The 15,683-nt window shown below is 52.2% G+C and overlaps 1 protein-coding gene across 3 annotated transcripts; it reads right to left on the bottom strand.

The window, feature by feature from the left end:
• Window positions 1-665: 665 nt before the first annotated feature.
• Window positions 666-4,889, bottom strand: C1QTNF4 (C1q and TNF related 4). 3 transcript variants are annotated; one of them, XM_060157703.1, is made up of 2 exons: window positions 4,790-4,889; window positions 666-1,808 (listed from the first exon to the last, which is right to left on the bottom strand). In XM_060157703.1, exon 2 carries the CDS (start codon window positions 1,801-1,803, stop codon window positions 829-831), a length of 975 nt encoding a protein of 324 aa, XP_060013686.1. In that variant the 5' UTR covers window positions 1,804-1,808; window positions 4,790-4,889; the 3' UTR covers window positions 666-828. The 3 variants fall into 3 exon arrangements, with proteins under 3 accessions (XP_060013686.1, XP_060013687.1, XP_060013688.1); XM_060157704.1 differs by lacking the exon at window positions 4,790-4,889 and adding an exon at window positions 4,504-4,583; XM_060157705.1 differs by lacking the exon at window positions 4,790-4,889 and adding an exon at window positions 2,208-4,482.
• Between the last annotated feature and the right edge of the window lie 10,794 nt (window positions 4,890-15,683).

Here is a 15,683-nt window from a genome sequence, read left to right as displayed (position 1 = left end):
GGACATTTTTAGGTCAGTCTGTTGGAGGAATGGAGGGAAGCAGGTTGAGGAACATTATCTTCTGGGGGGCAGGGAAGTGAGAAGTGTTTTTTGGTCCATATCGACAAGGCTCAGAGGAGGGAGTAAGGCTGGAAGGGGACTGAGGCTGGCTGGTGTAGTCCTGATCCTGTGTAGCTCATCCCATAAAATGTTCTGTTCTAGCCTCCTGCAGCCCTGTGTCCTTCTGTTGTCAGAGTAAGCTGTTTAACCAGTGCCTTGAGCAAACCACCCTCCTCATCCCGGGAGGGCAGGAATCAGGGCAACCAGATATCAACTGCTTGTCCCATGCGCACGCCCTACTGGGAAAAGGAATGTACCGTTTCCTTGAATCCCATAGCCCCAGTGAGGCAGCGGGGTGAAGTCCCTTGTCACAAAAAAGAACCAGATGGGCCCTAAAAGTAACGTCGTAGGTCAACGGGGAGGAATTACAGGGACTGACTGGAATGGGACATGAAGGGGAGGCCCAAATCGGGGTTAGGCAAGTAGGGTTCAATCAAATTCCCACCTCCTCGCCCTCCCAAGACCTGACTGAATGCTGCCCTCTGCCCTCCGACCCCCACCCGGGGCCAGCTGTAGTCAGTCCCTCCCGCCCCGCCCGAGACAAAAGCGTCGCAGTCAAGACAAAGCGCAGGACCCTGGCAGACAGGCGCCGGCGCAGGCCCACTTTATTCGCAGAGTCCAGCCACGCTGGGCGGGCCGTCATGCTCGCGCCGGCGGGACATTTCGGGCCGCGGTCCCGTCTTGGCATGCACGCCCCGGGCCGCCCGGGGCTCCTCTCCGGGTCGTGGCTCAGAGCTCCGGAGGCCCGAGGCCGGGCGGGCCGGCGGGGATAAGGTCGGGGTACACCAGGAAGCCAGAGAAGGTGATGTACTTGCCATGGTTGCTGTAGGCGCCGTAGCCGTCGTGGTCGTGGCTGAGCAGCCAGACGGCGTCGCCGCGCCGTAGCGCCAGCATCACGCTCTGGCTCTGCATCTCGCGACGCCGCGATGTGCCGTCGTCGTAAATCATGGCCTGCACCTCGTCGCGGTTCTTCATCAGCTTCACCGACAGCGTCTTGCGCGGCAGCTTGCCCAGCGTGAAGGAGAAGAAGTAGGCGCCGGGCAGGCGGCAGCGGAACACGCCAGCCGCCGCGTCGAAGTCGCCGCCGATGTTGACGAGCTCAGTGTCGAAAGCTAGGGGCCGGTGTCGCGGCCCCGGGCCCGCGTCCGAGCCCACCAGGCTGCGCGTGCGCGCCGCCGAGAAGGCCGAGCGCGGCTCCGGGGACGCGGGCGGCCCGCGCGCAGGCGCGTCGGCGTCGGCGTACACCAGGTAGCCGCTGAAGGTGGCGCCGGGTTCCCCGAGCGCGTACTGCTGGGCGCCGTGCAGCCGCAGCCACACCGTGTCGCCGTAGTCGAGCTGCAGCATGGCGCTCTGGCTGGCGGCGTGCCGCGTGGCGGGCCGCCGCTGCTCGTCGAAGGCCAGTGCCTGCACCTCGTCGCGGTTTCGCACCAGCATCACCGACAGGCTCTTGTGCGGGGCCTTGCCAGCCGTGAAGGAGAAGAAGTAGGCACCGGGCACGCGGCAGCGGAACTGACCGGTGGCCGCGTCGAAGTCGCCCCCGATGTTCACGTACACCTTGTCGAAGGTCACCGCCATCTCCGACGTGCCCTCCAGGGGGGTGATGCGTGCTGCCGAGAAGGCTGAGCGCAGCTCTGTCGAGCCCAGAGCCGGGCCCAGGGCCCAGCAGGCGGCCGGGCCTAGCAGGCCCAGCAGGAGCGGCAGCATGGCGCCTGGGAGGGGAGGCACGAAGGAAAGCAGACAAGGGTTGGGCAGGGGCGGCCTGGAGACGGGTTCCCTTCACAGACCCGCCCTTGACCCACAACTAGGACTCCTAGTTTCCTATACACTTGGACTAGGTCAGTGGTTCTTAAAACGTCATGGGGCCTCAGTGTCACCTGGAGACCCTGTTAAAACACACATTGTTGGCTCCCACCCCCACCTTATCTAGTATGAGGCCCAAGAATTTGCATTTCTAACAGGTTCCCAGGTAATGCAGAGATGTTGCTAGTCTAGGGACCACACTTTGGGGACCATTGGATTAGGCCAGTTTTGGTTTTTTTTTTTTTTTCTCTCTTCTTTTTTTGTAACCCCCGAACTCCTTTTTCAAGTGAAAGATCACAGACATATACCATAGATGCAAGCAGAAATGCTCTGGTCAGAGGGTCCTATAGCCCTGTCTGCTGGGCTTACACATCCCCTCCTCCTTGACACCCAGGGGCCCTGGAAATGCAGAAGGTGGTCAGGGGGTCTCTGAGTTTCCTTCAGCCTCCGATTTGCTGCATTTTCCTGTGTCTGTTCTATGGTCCTTACTTAGCCTGCCCCTCTCTCAGGCACTGGCTCTCTATACTGATATCCTCCATGATGGCTGCTGGTTAAGCCCCCATTTTGGCAGGAAAGGAAATAGCCACTCCCTGACCCATTTCCTGGCCTCTGACCCAGTCAAGGGTCAGCTCCCACGCTGGACCTCTGGACTCTCCAGGGGCCCTTCTTGCACTAAAGAGGCCAGAACAGATGGGCTTTGAGGTAGCTCCCTCCCCCTGTAAAATCAGAGTAAGAGAAAGAGACGCCTTCCTCTGGGCTTGGGGGCTGGTCACTGAGGGGAAAGAGAGAGCCAGGGGCTGCTGGGGATAGAGTGGGAGAGCAACAATTCCAGCACGGCTTTGGCAAGTCTGTGAGGTCAGCAGCTTGGTTCCTCAGTAGTAGTGGTGGAGTGGAGAGGACTGACAGCTAAACCTGGGCCCAGGTCCTGGCTCTACCCGTTACAGGCTGTGCAACCTTAGGCAAGTTCCTTCATTTCTCTGGGCATGGCTGCCGCTGTGTAACTGGGGAGGAGACCTGCCTCACAAGCTTACTGTGAGTATGCTCTGAGAAGGCAGGTGTGAACACCTTCGTTGGATGGCACTGCAGTCAATTTTTTGAGAAAATCGATCTGATCAAGTTTTTTTTTAATTAATTTTTTAATTTTATATTGGAGTATAGTTGATGATCAAGTTCTTGACATAAGGGGTTAGGGTTCAGTAACTCCTACCCTTGGAAACTTGGTAAAGGCACTGCTTAACTCAGAGGACTAACTCTCCAAGGGTAGAATTACGTAATGCTTCCTAGTAGGGCATAGGCTTTGGGGATTGAATACCCTGAGGGCCTGAAGTAGAGGCAAAGCAGAAAAGAAAATGAGCTGGTAACAGTCTAGGCCGTGGGCCTCTATGGGAAATGCCCAGGGAGTGTGTGTATCTTTGTGTCTCTTAGAGACACCGGGGACCTGTCAAGAAGGGTAGCCAGGTGCAGCTGTGATGTGCTGCACACAAGGACGTTCATCTGAGGTTAGGTGGGTGCTGGAGTCCAACCCACATTCTACTTGCCCAACTGTGTGGAATTGCTGCCCCTGGGGGAAAGTGTGCCTTTTTCTAATTCTCATAGTAAGACCCCCAAGTCCCTAGCCCAGCTGAACACTCTCTCCTTACACAGGACGTACCTTTTCTCATCCTTACAAAGGTGCCCCATGGGCTAGCCAGTACCCTTGGTGAGGGCAGGGGCAGGGAGGGGGGGCATGTGCAGTAGTGAAGATTGCACCTCACAGTATTCAGTGCAGTCCCTTTCACAGAGCTCTTTGGACACGTCTGGTGTCACAGCCAACCTGCGAGACAGGTGGGCCCTCTCCTGTTTTATAGGGGAGAAAGCCAAGGCCCAAAAAGGGGAAGCATTTCGGCCCAAGGCCACTCATGGAGCACTGAGGCAAGCCTTGAGGTCTGTTGGCTCCAAATTCAGTGTGCTTTCCTCTCCACCACCTTTCCATTCTAAACACAGCTATTTCCAGCCAACCTGTCATTTGCCTCAGTTTCACTTTTCACAAAAATTGAAGTGGAATGAGTCTTGGGATCTAGGGTGAAAGGGAAAGAAAGCAAAACCAACCAAAAAAATATTCTTAACATTTTTGTCTTCTGGGAGCATCTCAACTCTTCCTGACACTGCTGCTCTCCTAGCAGGTCTTGCCCCAGGAGCACCTGCCCACTCGACCCTCAGTAATCTTCCTGCCAAGCCTTCCTGCCAGTGCCAGAGGGTCCTCCTGTGTGTCCAGTACCCAGCCTCCATTTCACCTACCACTCCCCATTTCTCAGATCTGTGGGTCCCCATCCTTCCCTAAACCCCCTTCCCAGAGCAGGTCAGAGGTAGCGGGTGTCAGGTGGGCATCACAGCTCCAGGGAAGGAAATGGCTGTTCCTAGCTCCATCCAGGTGAGGCTGAAAATAATCATCCTCAAAGAGAAAAAACTAGGACACAGTGCGCTGGACAGACCCAGAACCCTGGAACCGAGGGTGAAGGTGCAGCCATGTCAGGCTAAGGGGATTCTAGAGACCCCTCCCTTCCAAACCTCAATTCCCAGTCACCCCCTCCCTCAAGCTCTGCCCAAACCTCCTTCCCCACCTACCTTGAAAACCCCTCAGGCTCCCAAGAAGATAAGTCCCCCTTTCACAGAGGAAGCCAATTAATCCTTTCTCATGAAAAAAAAAAAAAAAACCCTCGGAAAACGGTACCCCAGACCCTCTCTCCCCCAGACCTTCCTTTATCCATCCCTTCAGAGTAAAAGCCCTTGAGCCTCTTTCATGAAAAAAAGCTCCCAGGTCCTCCTTTCAGGGAAAAAGGACCCAATTCCCCGGCCCCTGCTTCCAGTCAAGGAGAAAGCCTGGCTCCCCGCGCCCCAGAGTAGCCCTCACCTGGCTGGGGGCGGCGGTCGGTCGGCTTCTCTCCGAGCCCGCGATCCGGCTCCGGGCTCCGGGCTCTGGGCTCCGGGCGGGCGCCGGGCTGCGCACTGACCGCCCGCGCTGCGGCGGGGCCGGGCCTGGCGGGGCCGGCGGCGGCGGCGGCGGCGGCGGCGGCGGCGGCGGCGGCGGCGGGGGGCGGGGCGCTGGGACCCCGGGGTGGTCTCGGGGTGGCGGGGCAGCGAGGGAAAAAGGGCTGCTGAAGAGCTACGCTCCGGGACAGCGCGAGGAGAGGCAGGGTAGGGGCGGGCAGGGGGAGAAGCGGGAGGGGAAACGAGAGGGAGGGGCGCGCCGAGGCCGGGGAGCCGAGCCGCAGGGCCCAGGGGCACCGCAAGAAGAAGGCCCCCCGCGCAGGCAGCGCGAGCACCGGGCTCTTCTTCCGTGACCTCCCTAAAACTTCCTCCTCTGGGTCTGGAGAGCAGGCATCATTAATCCAAGTTAGCAGATGGGGAAACTGAGGCAGAGGTCAACCTAGCGGTGGCTCAGGGCACTCTACAGACCAGCCTTCTCCCCGGTTTGAGGAGAGGGGACTGGAGCAGGGCGCAGAGACTGGACTGGCCTCTGGACTGCAAGGACAGTGGAAGGTGAGAGTTTGGCTGGGACAGATGTCCAAGCTGAGTGGCACCGGGGGAGGGGGTCTGAGGGAAGAGAAAGATAAATGAATCAATGCTGCCAGTAAAGGAAGGGCTTACAGTGACCTGACATTTCACCTCCAAATCGGAAAATGTCTGTGGTTGGTAAGGAAGGAAGGAGGAAGACAAAACCCGCAGACATCAGAGGGTCAGCCTGTGCCCCCTGGGGAGGGGTTGAGGAAGGAGGGGAGTCCTTGGGGCAGAATTGAGTGTTGGCAGAAAGGCTGCTTCCACAGCGTCCGCAAGGAGGGAGAGGGTTGAGAAGGGCGATGGGAGGGCTCCAAGGGCCTGTTTGCAGAGGGACACTGACACCCTGCCTAGCTGGGCCGGGGTGGCAGGACCCAGCAGGACACCAGGGCTGGAACAGCTGTCTTCGCACCGCAGCACTCGCCGAGGCCCCTCCGCGGCTACCACTCTGGACTCCGGCACCCACCTCAGGGGCTGCGGTCCTGACAGCTGTGCAGGGGACGACCTGCCTGGCTCTCAGTAGATGCTGACCAAATGGATGGCTTTTGAAGAGCCCCACTCTTCAGCTGCCAGAGCAGGACCCCTCTGCCCGATTGACTTAGGGGGCCTGAGCTCTAGTCCTGGCTCTGCCACAGACCCTCTGTGTGGTTTCTGAGAAGCCTGGTGCCCCGTGAAATCCCCTGTCCTCTGGAGCTCTCCTTCTGGAACTATCAAAACTTACACGACCCCAGTTAATCTAACATGGGTTAGTCCTCCTGAAGGTGTTGACGGTGACGATGAACTCATTAAGTGTTCTCCAGGGTGCTGAGGGAACGATAAAATGAATCGATATGTGCCTCAATAGAAAGGGATGGATGGAGGCGTTTCGGCCTGGGCATGGGGGCATTTGGGGACAGAGGGTGAAGCACCTGTCCAGCCTTTCAGGACCATCTTTGCCTCCTTCACCAGCCTGAAAAGGCCTAGGTGGGGTGCGGGGGGAGGCCTAGGAGGGCTGGGGAAGGCAGGAAGCCAATCTGCGGCAGCCACAAGCCTTCTTCTGGACAAGGAGGTTGGGGTTGCCATCTTGAAGGTGCATTTTGAAGGTGTGATTCCAACAGTGGGAGGAATGGGAAGAAGGCAGGACTCTCAGGGCAGAACAGTTAAACCACTGGGGGTCTGTCTCAGGCTGAAAGCCATCTGACGCTTTCCCTGGGTCCACAAAAGCATTTCAGCAGAGAAATGAAATGTTCATTTCATTTCCCTGGAGACAGGTGGCCGAGGCAGATGACAGCAGGGTTTTTGCTTCAAGGGATGGGACAAGGTGGAGGCCACTGGCAAAGGGATACAGAGCAGGAGGTTGCCATGTACTGGTGGGCATCCAGGCAGGCTGGGCAGGCTGGGGGTGCACCCGAATGAAGTTAGGAGGCAGCAGGGTTCAGAGAAGAACCCTAGGGCTAGGCTCTAGCTCCTGTCTGCTCCTACCACAACACAGTGATCATTTTCATTGCAAGTTCCTTTCATTGGGTGTAGCAGATGCTACCAGTGCCCCCAGTCAAGCCCCCAGGCCTACTTGGAGGTCACCTGTAGACAGTTTCTGAACTTGCTCCCTGTGTCTCTCCTGTGGCATTCCCAGCTTTGGACGTGAGTGTGGGGCAGGCTGGAAGTGGGGAATTAACGCCCCCAGGGTAACCCTCCACCAAGGAGGGCCCAGAGTTAGTGGATAAATCCTCTAGCTTTCAGTCCCTCTGAAAGTGGGGCAATTTCCAATTCCCAGGCCTGTTCCAGTCTCAGAAAGACTCCAGCAGAATGGAACCTAAGTTGTCCATGGGGAAAGCTTGCTTATCCCTGTATGCTTTGCTTGCTTTCCTCTCTTGCTTGTCTCACTCCCCCACTCTCTCACCCTGCTTCTGGGATCACCTCCTAAATAAACTACTTGTATCCAAATCTGCCTCAGGGTCGGCTTTTGGGGGGAAACCGAACTGAGACAATGAACGATGACGGTGTTAAGTGCTTTTTCATTTCGCCCATTATCTTATTTAATTTCTATTTATTTGTTTATTTTTTAATTTATTTTTGGCTGTGCTGTGAGGCATGCGGGATCTTAGTTCCCAGGGATCGAACCTGTCCCCCTGCAATGGAAGCATGGAGTCTTAACCACTGGACTGCCAGGGAAGTCCCCTTATTTAATTTCTTAACATCCCCTGAAGTAGATGTCACTCACCCAATTTTACAAATGAGGAATAAAGAGGTTAATGCAGAGGTAGGATTCAAAGCCAGGTCTGTCTGTCTCCAAAACCCAGTCCTTAGCCACTGTGCTCTGCGGCCTCCTGAATTCTTTGATCCTCTATGGGATTTAATTTTTTTTTTTTTTTTGCTGTACGTGGGCCTCTCACTGTTGTGGCCTCTCCCGTTGCGGAGCACAGGCTCCGGACGCGCAGGCTCAGCGGCCATGGCTCACGGGCCCAGTCGCTCCGCGGCACATGGGATCTTCTCAGACCGGGGCACAAACCCGTGTCCCCTGCATCGGCAGGTGGACTCTCAACCACTGCGCCACCAGGGAAGCCCCGGGGCCTTAATTTTTCATCTGTAAAATGAGGAATGGGCTCTTGAGTTTGAAGGGAGGCAATGTACCCATTGTCTCCGGCAGCTAGGCCTGGTCAATGAGATGTATGCAGAAGTTATTAGGAGGGACTTCCCTGGCGGTCCAGTGGTTAAGACTCTGCGCATCCATGCAGGGGGCATGGGTTCAATCCCTGGTTGGGGACCTAAGATCCCACATGCCGCTCAGCATGGCCAAAGAAAAAAAAAAAAAACTAAAAAAAAAAAAAGGATGGTGAGGATTTTACATAGTGCTGATAGAGGAGTAAGGGAATGGGATCCAGTCTAAGGTAAGAGTGTGAGCAAAGGTGTGGAGGTAGCAGAGATCGGCCTGTATGTGGCTCAGTTGAAGAGGGAAGGGTTTGTGAAGGAGGCCTGGCAGGTGAGGTGTTGTAGGGCTTAAATGCTGAGCTAAGGAACTTGGTTTATCCTGCCCCAGGGGGTTAGGGCTCAGAGCAGTATTTAAGATTACTCCTACCACAGAGTGAAAGGCAGCATTAAACCATGCACAGAGCCCTTCTAAGTGCGGGACAGAAGAGGTGAGAAGAGGCAGGGAGATCTCTAAGAAAGATAAAGGGAAGAGACAGGTGGAAGAGAAACTAAGAAGAGCTGCAGAGACTGACAGAGAGAGCGCGCGCGCACAAGCTCACAATTTAATTAGCTTCCTGGCTTGCCAGTGGCTTACAGGGGAATTAGCAGAGCTCAGAGTCTAGGGACCTTGCTGGGAGTTGAAGGGAAGCTAATAAGAAAGACAACAACAAGCCCCAGGGAGAAATGAAAGAGGAGGAATCGTCAGCCAAGCAGAGATGCTGGCAGGAGAAGCAGATGTCAGGGCGCTGAGTCCCTGCCTTCCTTAGAGGTTTCAGCTTTCCAGGGGAGTAGACACTTAGAGCTCCTGGGCTGGGCTCCTGGCCCCACTGCCCCTGGTTCCAATGCCTCTGAGCACCTGGTAAACAACGCAGAATGGAGGCAGTTGGGAGCGGCTGTGAGGGTCAAGTTCCCCTCTGTTGGCCCTTTTCCCAGAAGGGAACCCCCAGGTCCCTTCTGCAGACGGGGAGGTTGAGGCCAGAAATGCGGAGGTGGCCTGCTCCTGACCAGATGTGGCAAATTGCAGCTTCCAAAGACAGCGTGATAGCATCTCCCAGCCCACCCTGCTCTTCCTACACCATGCCACTCCCCTCTAAGAGGAAGACCTAGGTTGGGCATGAAAGGTGATGCTGCTTCTGCCTGGCGCTCTCTCTTGAAACTCACACTTGGAATCCAGCCATCATGATGTGAGAAAGCCCAGGCCACATGGAAAGGCCATGTGCAGATGTTGTGGCCAACAGCCCCAGTCAGGACCAGTTATCTGATTTTCAAGGTTCAGTGCAAAATGAAAAGGTAGGGCCCCTTGTTCAAAAATTAAGAATTTAGAGGGTCACAACATCATTAAACCACGCATAGAGACCTTCTAAGTGTGGGGCCTTGTGTAGCTGTACACGTTGCATCCTGTGAAGCTGGCCCTGACCGCAGCTGAGGTTCCAGCATCCACTGTTTGCAGTATGAGTGAGGAAGCCTTCAAGTAGACTCTGGGCCCAGTCACTGTCTGACTGCAACTGTACGAAGGACTCCGAACGAGAACTACCTGGCTGAACCCAGTGTATGTCCAGACCCACTAGGGACAGAATTGATTGTTATTGTTTTAAACCAGAAACTTTGGGGTTACTGCAGCAATAGATAGTTGGAATACTGGGGGAAACAGAACGTGTCAAAATTGGACTGAAGATACAGTACAGTTACTGAGTTTCTCCCCAAACCCAGGCTCATTACCTGAGCTACCGTTGCTGGTCCTCCTTGACCCATGTTGGCAGAGGAGACAACAGGTAACTCCAGACCCTACCTATGGACCTCTCACTATGGAAGATGGTGGAGCCGTTTTGAGTCCTCTGTTTCTTGCAGTTAAAAGCACTCCAACTTTTACAAGTTATTTCCCCTCTCTGGGTCCTGGTTTCTTCGGATGTATATTGAGAGGACTTCATAATCTAGGGCCTGTGAGTCTCTGGAGGGAAAATACAGAGGACTTGGTGACTAGAATGAGAGGGGAGAGTGAAGGAATTTTAAGAGTCAGAAGGTGTTTACTCCACCTCTTGTACTGGGATCTGGGGGGGACGGGGAAGGAAGAATGTTCAGTCTGGGTCAGATGATGACTGGTTCCACTTTGGGCATTTAGATCACACTAGATTTGGGGGATGGAAAACTGGGAGGGGACTTACATAGTGTCATCAATTAGGTAGAGAACAACTGGCTATGACCCAGTCCTAGTCCCATCTCCCCTAAAAAAAAATAAATAAAGCAAACAACTTGCCATTTTCTATCTATTATGGCATTTATCATTCTAACATATTTTTTAGCTATCCACTCTAGAATATGACCTTCATAAATATTTGTTGAAAGAATGTTGGTTAAGTCTTCTGCTCTATAATCCTCATATGTATTCTTTGAAAAATTTATTTTGCCACTGTAGTGTAAGATCTAAACTTCCATACAGACTAGACTACTCATCAGGCTTCTTTTTCCATAAGTCCACTCCAACTGTACTTGGCCCTCAAAGTCATAGCTTCTTATAAATGGAGAAAAGAAAGTTTCATGGAAGGAAATAAGTTTACCTCCTTTGCTTTCCCAATAAGATGACCTCTTTCCTCCTCCGACTCTTTTATTTATTTATTTTTGGCTGTGTCAGGTCTTAGTTGCGGCATGTGGGATCTTTCGTTGTGGCGTGCAGGCTCTTTGTTGCGGTGCACAGGCTTCTCTGTAGTTGTGGCACGTAGGCTCCAGAGCGCACAGGCTCAGTAGCTGCGGCCTGGGGCTTTAGTTGCCCCGCAGCACGTGGGAACTGAGGTCCCGACCAGGGATCGAACTCCTGTCCCCTGCATTGGAAGGCGGATTCTTAGCCACTGGACCACCAGGGAAGTCCCCCTCCTCTGACTCTTAAATTCCCTACAATTTATTTTTTTAATCTAGAGTTCCATTTTTCCATTGATGCTTTCTTGAAAGAGTTCCCTTGAGTTTACACTTAAACAAGAAGAGGAGTTTAGGACCAATCCATTACAACATATTGGAAAATTTGTTAAATGTTATACATTTTATACTCAAAACTTAGTTGAGAATTGCTTTAATTTCAGGGCACCATGCTGTAGGAGTTATATCTATACTGTTAGTTAGTATAATAATTATTTTTGTAATTCTAATGTAAATAGTAATACTTTATTAGGCAAGAGAGGTCCTTATGACCATTTCAGAGTATGCACTGGGTCCACATCTTTGAAATTTAAGTAATGAATCAAACAGGTTCATGAATTATGAAATAAATAGTGATTTGATTACAAAAAAACCAAGGTGTACAGTATGCTACCATTTCTTTTTTTCTTTTTCTTTTTTTTTGTCGTACGCGGGCCTCTCACTGTTGTGGCCTCTCCCGTTGCAGAGCACAGGCTCCGGATGCGCAGGCTCAGCGGCCGTGGCTCACGGGCCTAGCCGCTCCGCGGCATGTGGGATCTTCCCGGACCGGGGCATGAACCCGTGTCCCCTGCATCGGCAGGCGGACTCTCAACCACTGCGCCACCAGGGAAGACCCTAGCCCCTACCATTTCTCTTTTAAAAAAAAAAGTACGCATTTGCTTTTATGTGCATGGAATACCTCTGAAAGAATCTTCTAGAAACTATTAACAGCAGCTGCCTCCTGGGAAGAGGAATGATTATGGGAGAAAGACATACTTTCCACTGTTTTACCCTTTTGCACTTAAAATTAAAAAAGGCAGGGAGGGACTTCCCCGGTGGTGCAGTGGTTAAGAATCTGCCTGCCGATGTAGGGGACACGGGTTCGAGCCCTGTCCCGGGAAGGTCCCACATGCCATGGAGCAAATACACCCATGTGCCATAGCTACTAAGCCTGTGCTCTAGAGCCCGTGAGCCAAAACTACTGAAGCCCGCATGCCCTAGAGCCTGTGCTCCGCAACAAGAGAAGCCATCGCAATGAGAAGCCTGCTCGCTGCAACTAGAGAAAGCCCGCATGCAGCAACAAAGACCCAACACAGCCAAAAATAAAATAAATAAATAAATTTATTTTAAAACGGCACGGAGAACCAGTATCTTTTTGAGCAGCTGCTTGGTTCCTGCTGGCTTCTATACAACCTGAGGTCGGCTGAAAGCCCTCAGCCTTTTTCACAAGCACCGTCAGGCCAAACTTCCTTCATCCTGTGCTGGTGCAGCTGATGTTTTAAAATACGTATAAATGCAGGTCTTTCCACTTCTTTTAAATTCATCCTGTGGGTTTCAGCTCACTGTTTCAGGATATTTTAGAATCTTGATTCTGACATCCAAATATTAGCTTTTCCTTCCAATAGTGGTACCACCTGCACTGTGAGTGGCAGACACGATTAACTACTGTGAGTGTGGCAGACACGATTAACTACTGAGCTGACCAAATGCAGAATCTAGAAGCATGAAATTTAAGACTTCTCCCTGGATTCACATCAACCGAATAACCAACTTGGGGGGAGGGGCACAGTGGTTAAATGGGCTAGAGATCCACCCGACTGGGCAACCTTGGAGGTCACTGTTTTCCTGGCTGTCTCCTCAGTTGGGAGGCACCTGATGTCTAACTGGAAACGGGGTACGCTATGTCCAAGGAGATTTTCCTAGTGGCCTTCCAAATAAATAATAACAAACTATATTATTGTTGACATTATTATTTACTCTATCTTGTTTTTAGTGAAGGTACCAATTCTTTTTCTAGGTGTTCTCAAACCCACAGTTTAATATGATATTCTAGAATAAATTTGGGAATTCACCGGAAGTATACCCCCCTAGAGTTTCCAGAATCTACCTCTTCCTCTTTTCTAGCACCGGGACATTTGCAGCCATCGGGCATCGGGGCCCCTTTCCTTTTGTCCACAGCTTTATCAGCTACGTTGGCAAGGGTTCCAGAATCTTCTCTGCAAGGTTCAACACCTCGGGATTTGCAACTCATTTAAATGGCTGGGTGCTTAGGTTTACTTCTCTTCTCTCCCTTTGGAGTTTCAACTTCCTCTATCTGAAGTTTTGCTTGACTCATTCCAGTTTAGAAATGCTTTTCTTCGATGGAGGGTGAGGAGAATCGGGGTTGAGTATTCTGCTTTCCGACAAGTGCTAACCTGGCACCTTTTCCCCAAGTGGAACCCTATCCTGTCTTTATCCCTCTTGCCCTGAACATAACCAACAACGTCTTTTACTGTCTGCACTTTTTCCGAGTCTCATTTTATCAAGGACTTCAGCCTTCTTCTCTTATACCTGCCTTTTCATTTGTGAGCCTGTCAGGGAGCTCTCCATACAGCCACGCTGGTTTCTTCAGCTCTGCCCCTTTTCCTGTCCAAGGATTTTCTGCAAATGGGCTACCCTCATTTTCTATTTCAGAGCCTCCTGTCTCATGTGCCACATTCCCATCTAAGTCTCTAAACGTGAGATAGTAACTCTAATCTCTTCAAGTTATTTTTCTAGGACTATTTATTTATTTGCTCATCCACTCATTCCATGGCCAACATGCCCTTCCTTCTTGATTCGACTTTGCCCTGTGGTTCCTGTGCCACTGACAGCTCCAGGCAGTTCTTCCCCACGGTCAGAGCTAAGGTCGGGGGAGCTGCTCCCTGGCAGTCATGTCTGTCCACTGAGAGAGGAACCGGTCGCTGATGCATGTGAAGCTGTGTGGGACTGTGGCTGCCAGGGCAGGGTGGGAGCAGTCCCCCAACCTGGGGCCGTCCGGCCCTCAGAGCTCGGCTGGGCAGGTGAAAGTGGATTCCCGCGGGGCCGTGGCTTCCAAGTGCTCACCTGGCTCACCTGTCAGTTTCACCCAAAGGCTTCCCCCCACCCCCCCCCCCACCCCGGGCTAGCAATGCGCCGGGGCAGAGAGCAGAAAGCACACAGGATTCGGAGTCAAGCATATCCAGGTCTGAATTCTAGCTCTGCCCCTTCCCGGCAAGTTGTTTAAATCTCTGTGCTTCCATTTTTCTCACTTGAAAAATGGGGATATTATGTGGTTGATGTGGTGATTGTGCATAGGTTTCAGTACCCATCAACCCCTGTGCTCATCTCAGGTTCACGGTTCTCACAGGTTATGTCCTTGGCGGACTGTGCTGCTTTCTTTCCCTTTCTGGTCAAGCTGTTTCTTTTGGACATGCTGCAGTATATGTCTATGCCTGGTGAACCTTCCTTTGATGAGCCATGCCCCTGCAGCCCCAAGTAGAGTAGACCCTTGAATCTGTTTGGTTGAATCTGCAGATACGGAGGGCCAACCGTATATGGTTCCAGTGGAGCTGACCCTGGATCCTGACACCTTCAGGCTGGACCTGACTCAGGTCTGGCCAGTAGAGTACTCCATCCCCCAGACACACCAAATGGAATGGTTTACAGATGGATGTGTGTCAAGCCAGAGTCCTCCAGGGGATTCTTCCTGGAACTTCCCTAAGAGACATTTACTCATTCTCTGAAATGACAAGCTCTAAAAAGCCATTGAGTGAAGATGCCATTTGTCATCTTGTTGCCAAGTGGAGTGAGCCTGTCTGAGAGGGAAACCGGGCAGAGGTGGGCCCAAGGGGTGGGGCGAGTGGGAGTCCTGATGCCTTTGTTTGAACCACCAGATTACCAACTGACCATTTCTGTTGCTTGAGCCAATAAATTCCTTTTCTTAATTAAGCCAGTCTGTTGGGTTTCTGAGTATGCAACCATGATATACAACTTGACCCTTTCCTTGTTATAAAATCAAATTCTCTCTCATCAAGTTGCATTTTTACCTCCTTGTTTAAATCTGTTCCCCTATTTTTATGTAGAAAAACAGAACTCAGTACGTGTGCATGACGTATTAGAAATTCCCCAGACTTGCACACCCAGCTCTGAATCCTGGCTCTGTCATTTATCAGTCTTGAGCAAATCGCTTAACCCTTCTGAACTTCACTTTTCTATCAAAAAAATGGGATTATATTTTGTTTATATGGCTATTTTATGGGTTGGAGCTAATGGATATATGGGCAGGTCATGTAGGAGGCCACTAATAAATATTCTATTATTAGGTGGTAAGTACATTTATGTTATCTCAATAGCTTTCATTTTGTACAGATGTCTATAGATGCACCACTTTCCAGGTGACATCTCTTTTTTTTTTTTTTTTTTTTTTTTTTTGCGGTACGCAGGCCTCTCACTGTTGTGGCCTCTCCCGTTGCAGAGCACAGGCTCCGGACGCGCAGGCTCAGCGGCCATGGCTCACGGGCCCAGCCGCTCCGCGGCATGTGGGATCCTCCCGGACCAGGGCACGAACCCGCGTCCCCTGCATCGGCAGCCAGACCCTCAACCACTGCGCCACCAGGGAAGCCCAGGTGACATCTCTTAACCACCAGGGTTTCCAGGTTTATCATGGCCGGGACCAAGGAGAGGGTAAGGACTTTTGGTAAAAGATGGAAGATGAGGAGGTGGACAGGAATTTCAAAGCTCAAATGGAGGAGAGATGGAATTAGCCTTTTAAAAAACATTTGCAACTGCAGAACTTGACACCCACTTTCTATTTATAAATATCCTTGTCTCTCAGCTTGGCTCCTTCTGCACAAGGCTCCAGCAGAAGATAACAAACACAAAGAGCAGCTGCTAATGAGGTACAAATATGCAGAGCA

This window comes from Lagenorhynchus albirostris, chromosome 9 (assembly GCF_949774975.1).
Source record: "Lagenorhynchus albirostris chromosome 9, mLagAlb1.1, whole genome shotgun sequence".
Lineage (NCBI taxonomy): Eukaryota > Metazoa > Chordata > Mammalia > Artiodactyla > Delphinidae > Lagenorhynchus > Lagenorhynchus albirostris.
Note: the sequence above shows the minus strand (reverse complement) of the source record. Positions and strands in the feature narration are given on the sequence as shown.

Coding starts and splice junctions, on each gene's coding strand:
- C1QTNF4 (XM_060157703.1), bottom strand. CDS start 1,803: ATGCTGCCGCTCCTGCTGGGCCTGCTAGGCCCGGCCGCCTGCTGGGCC.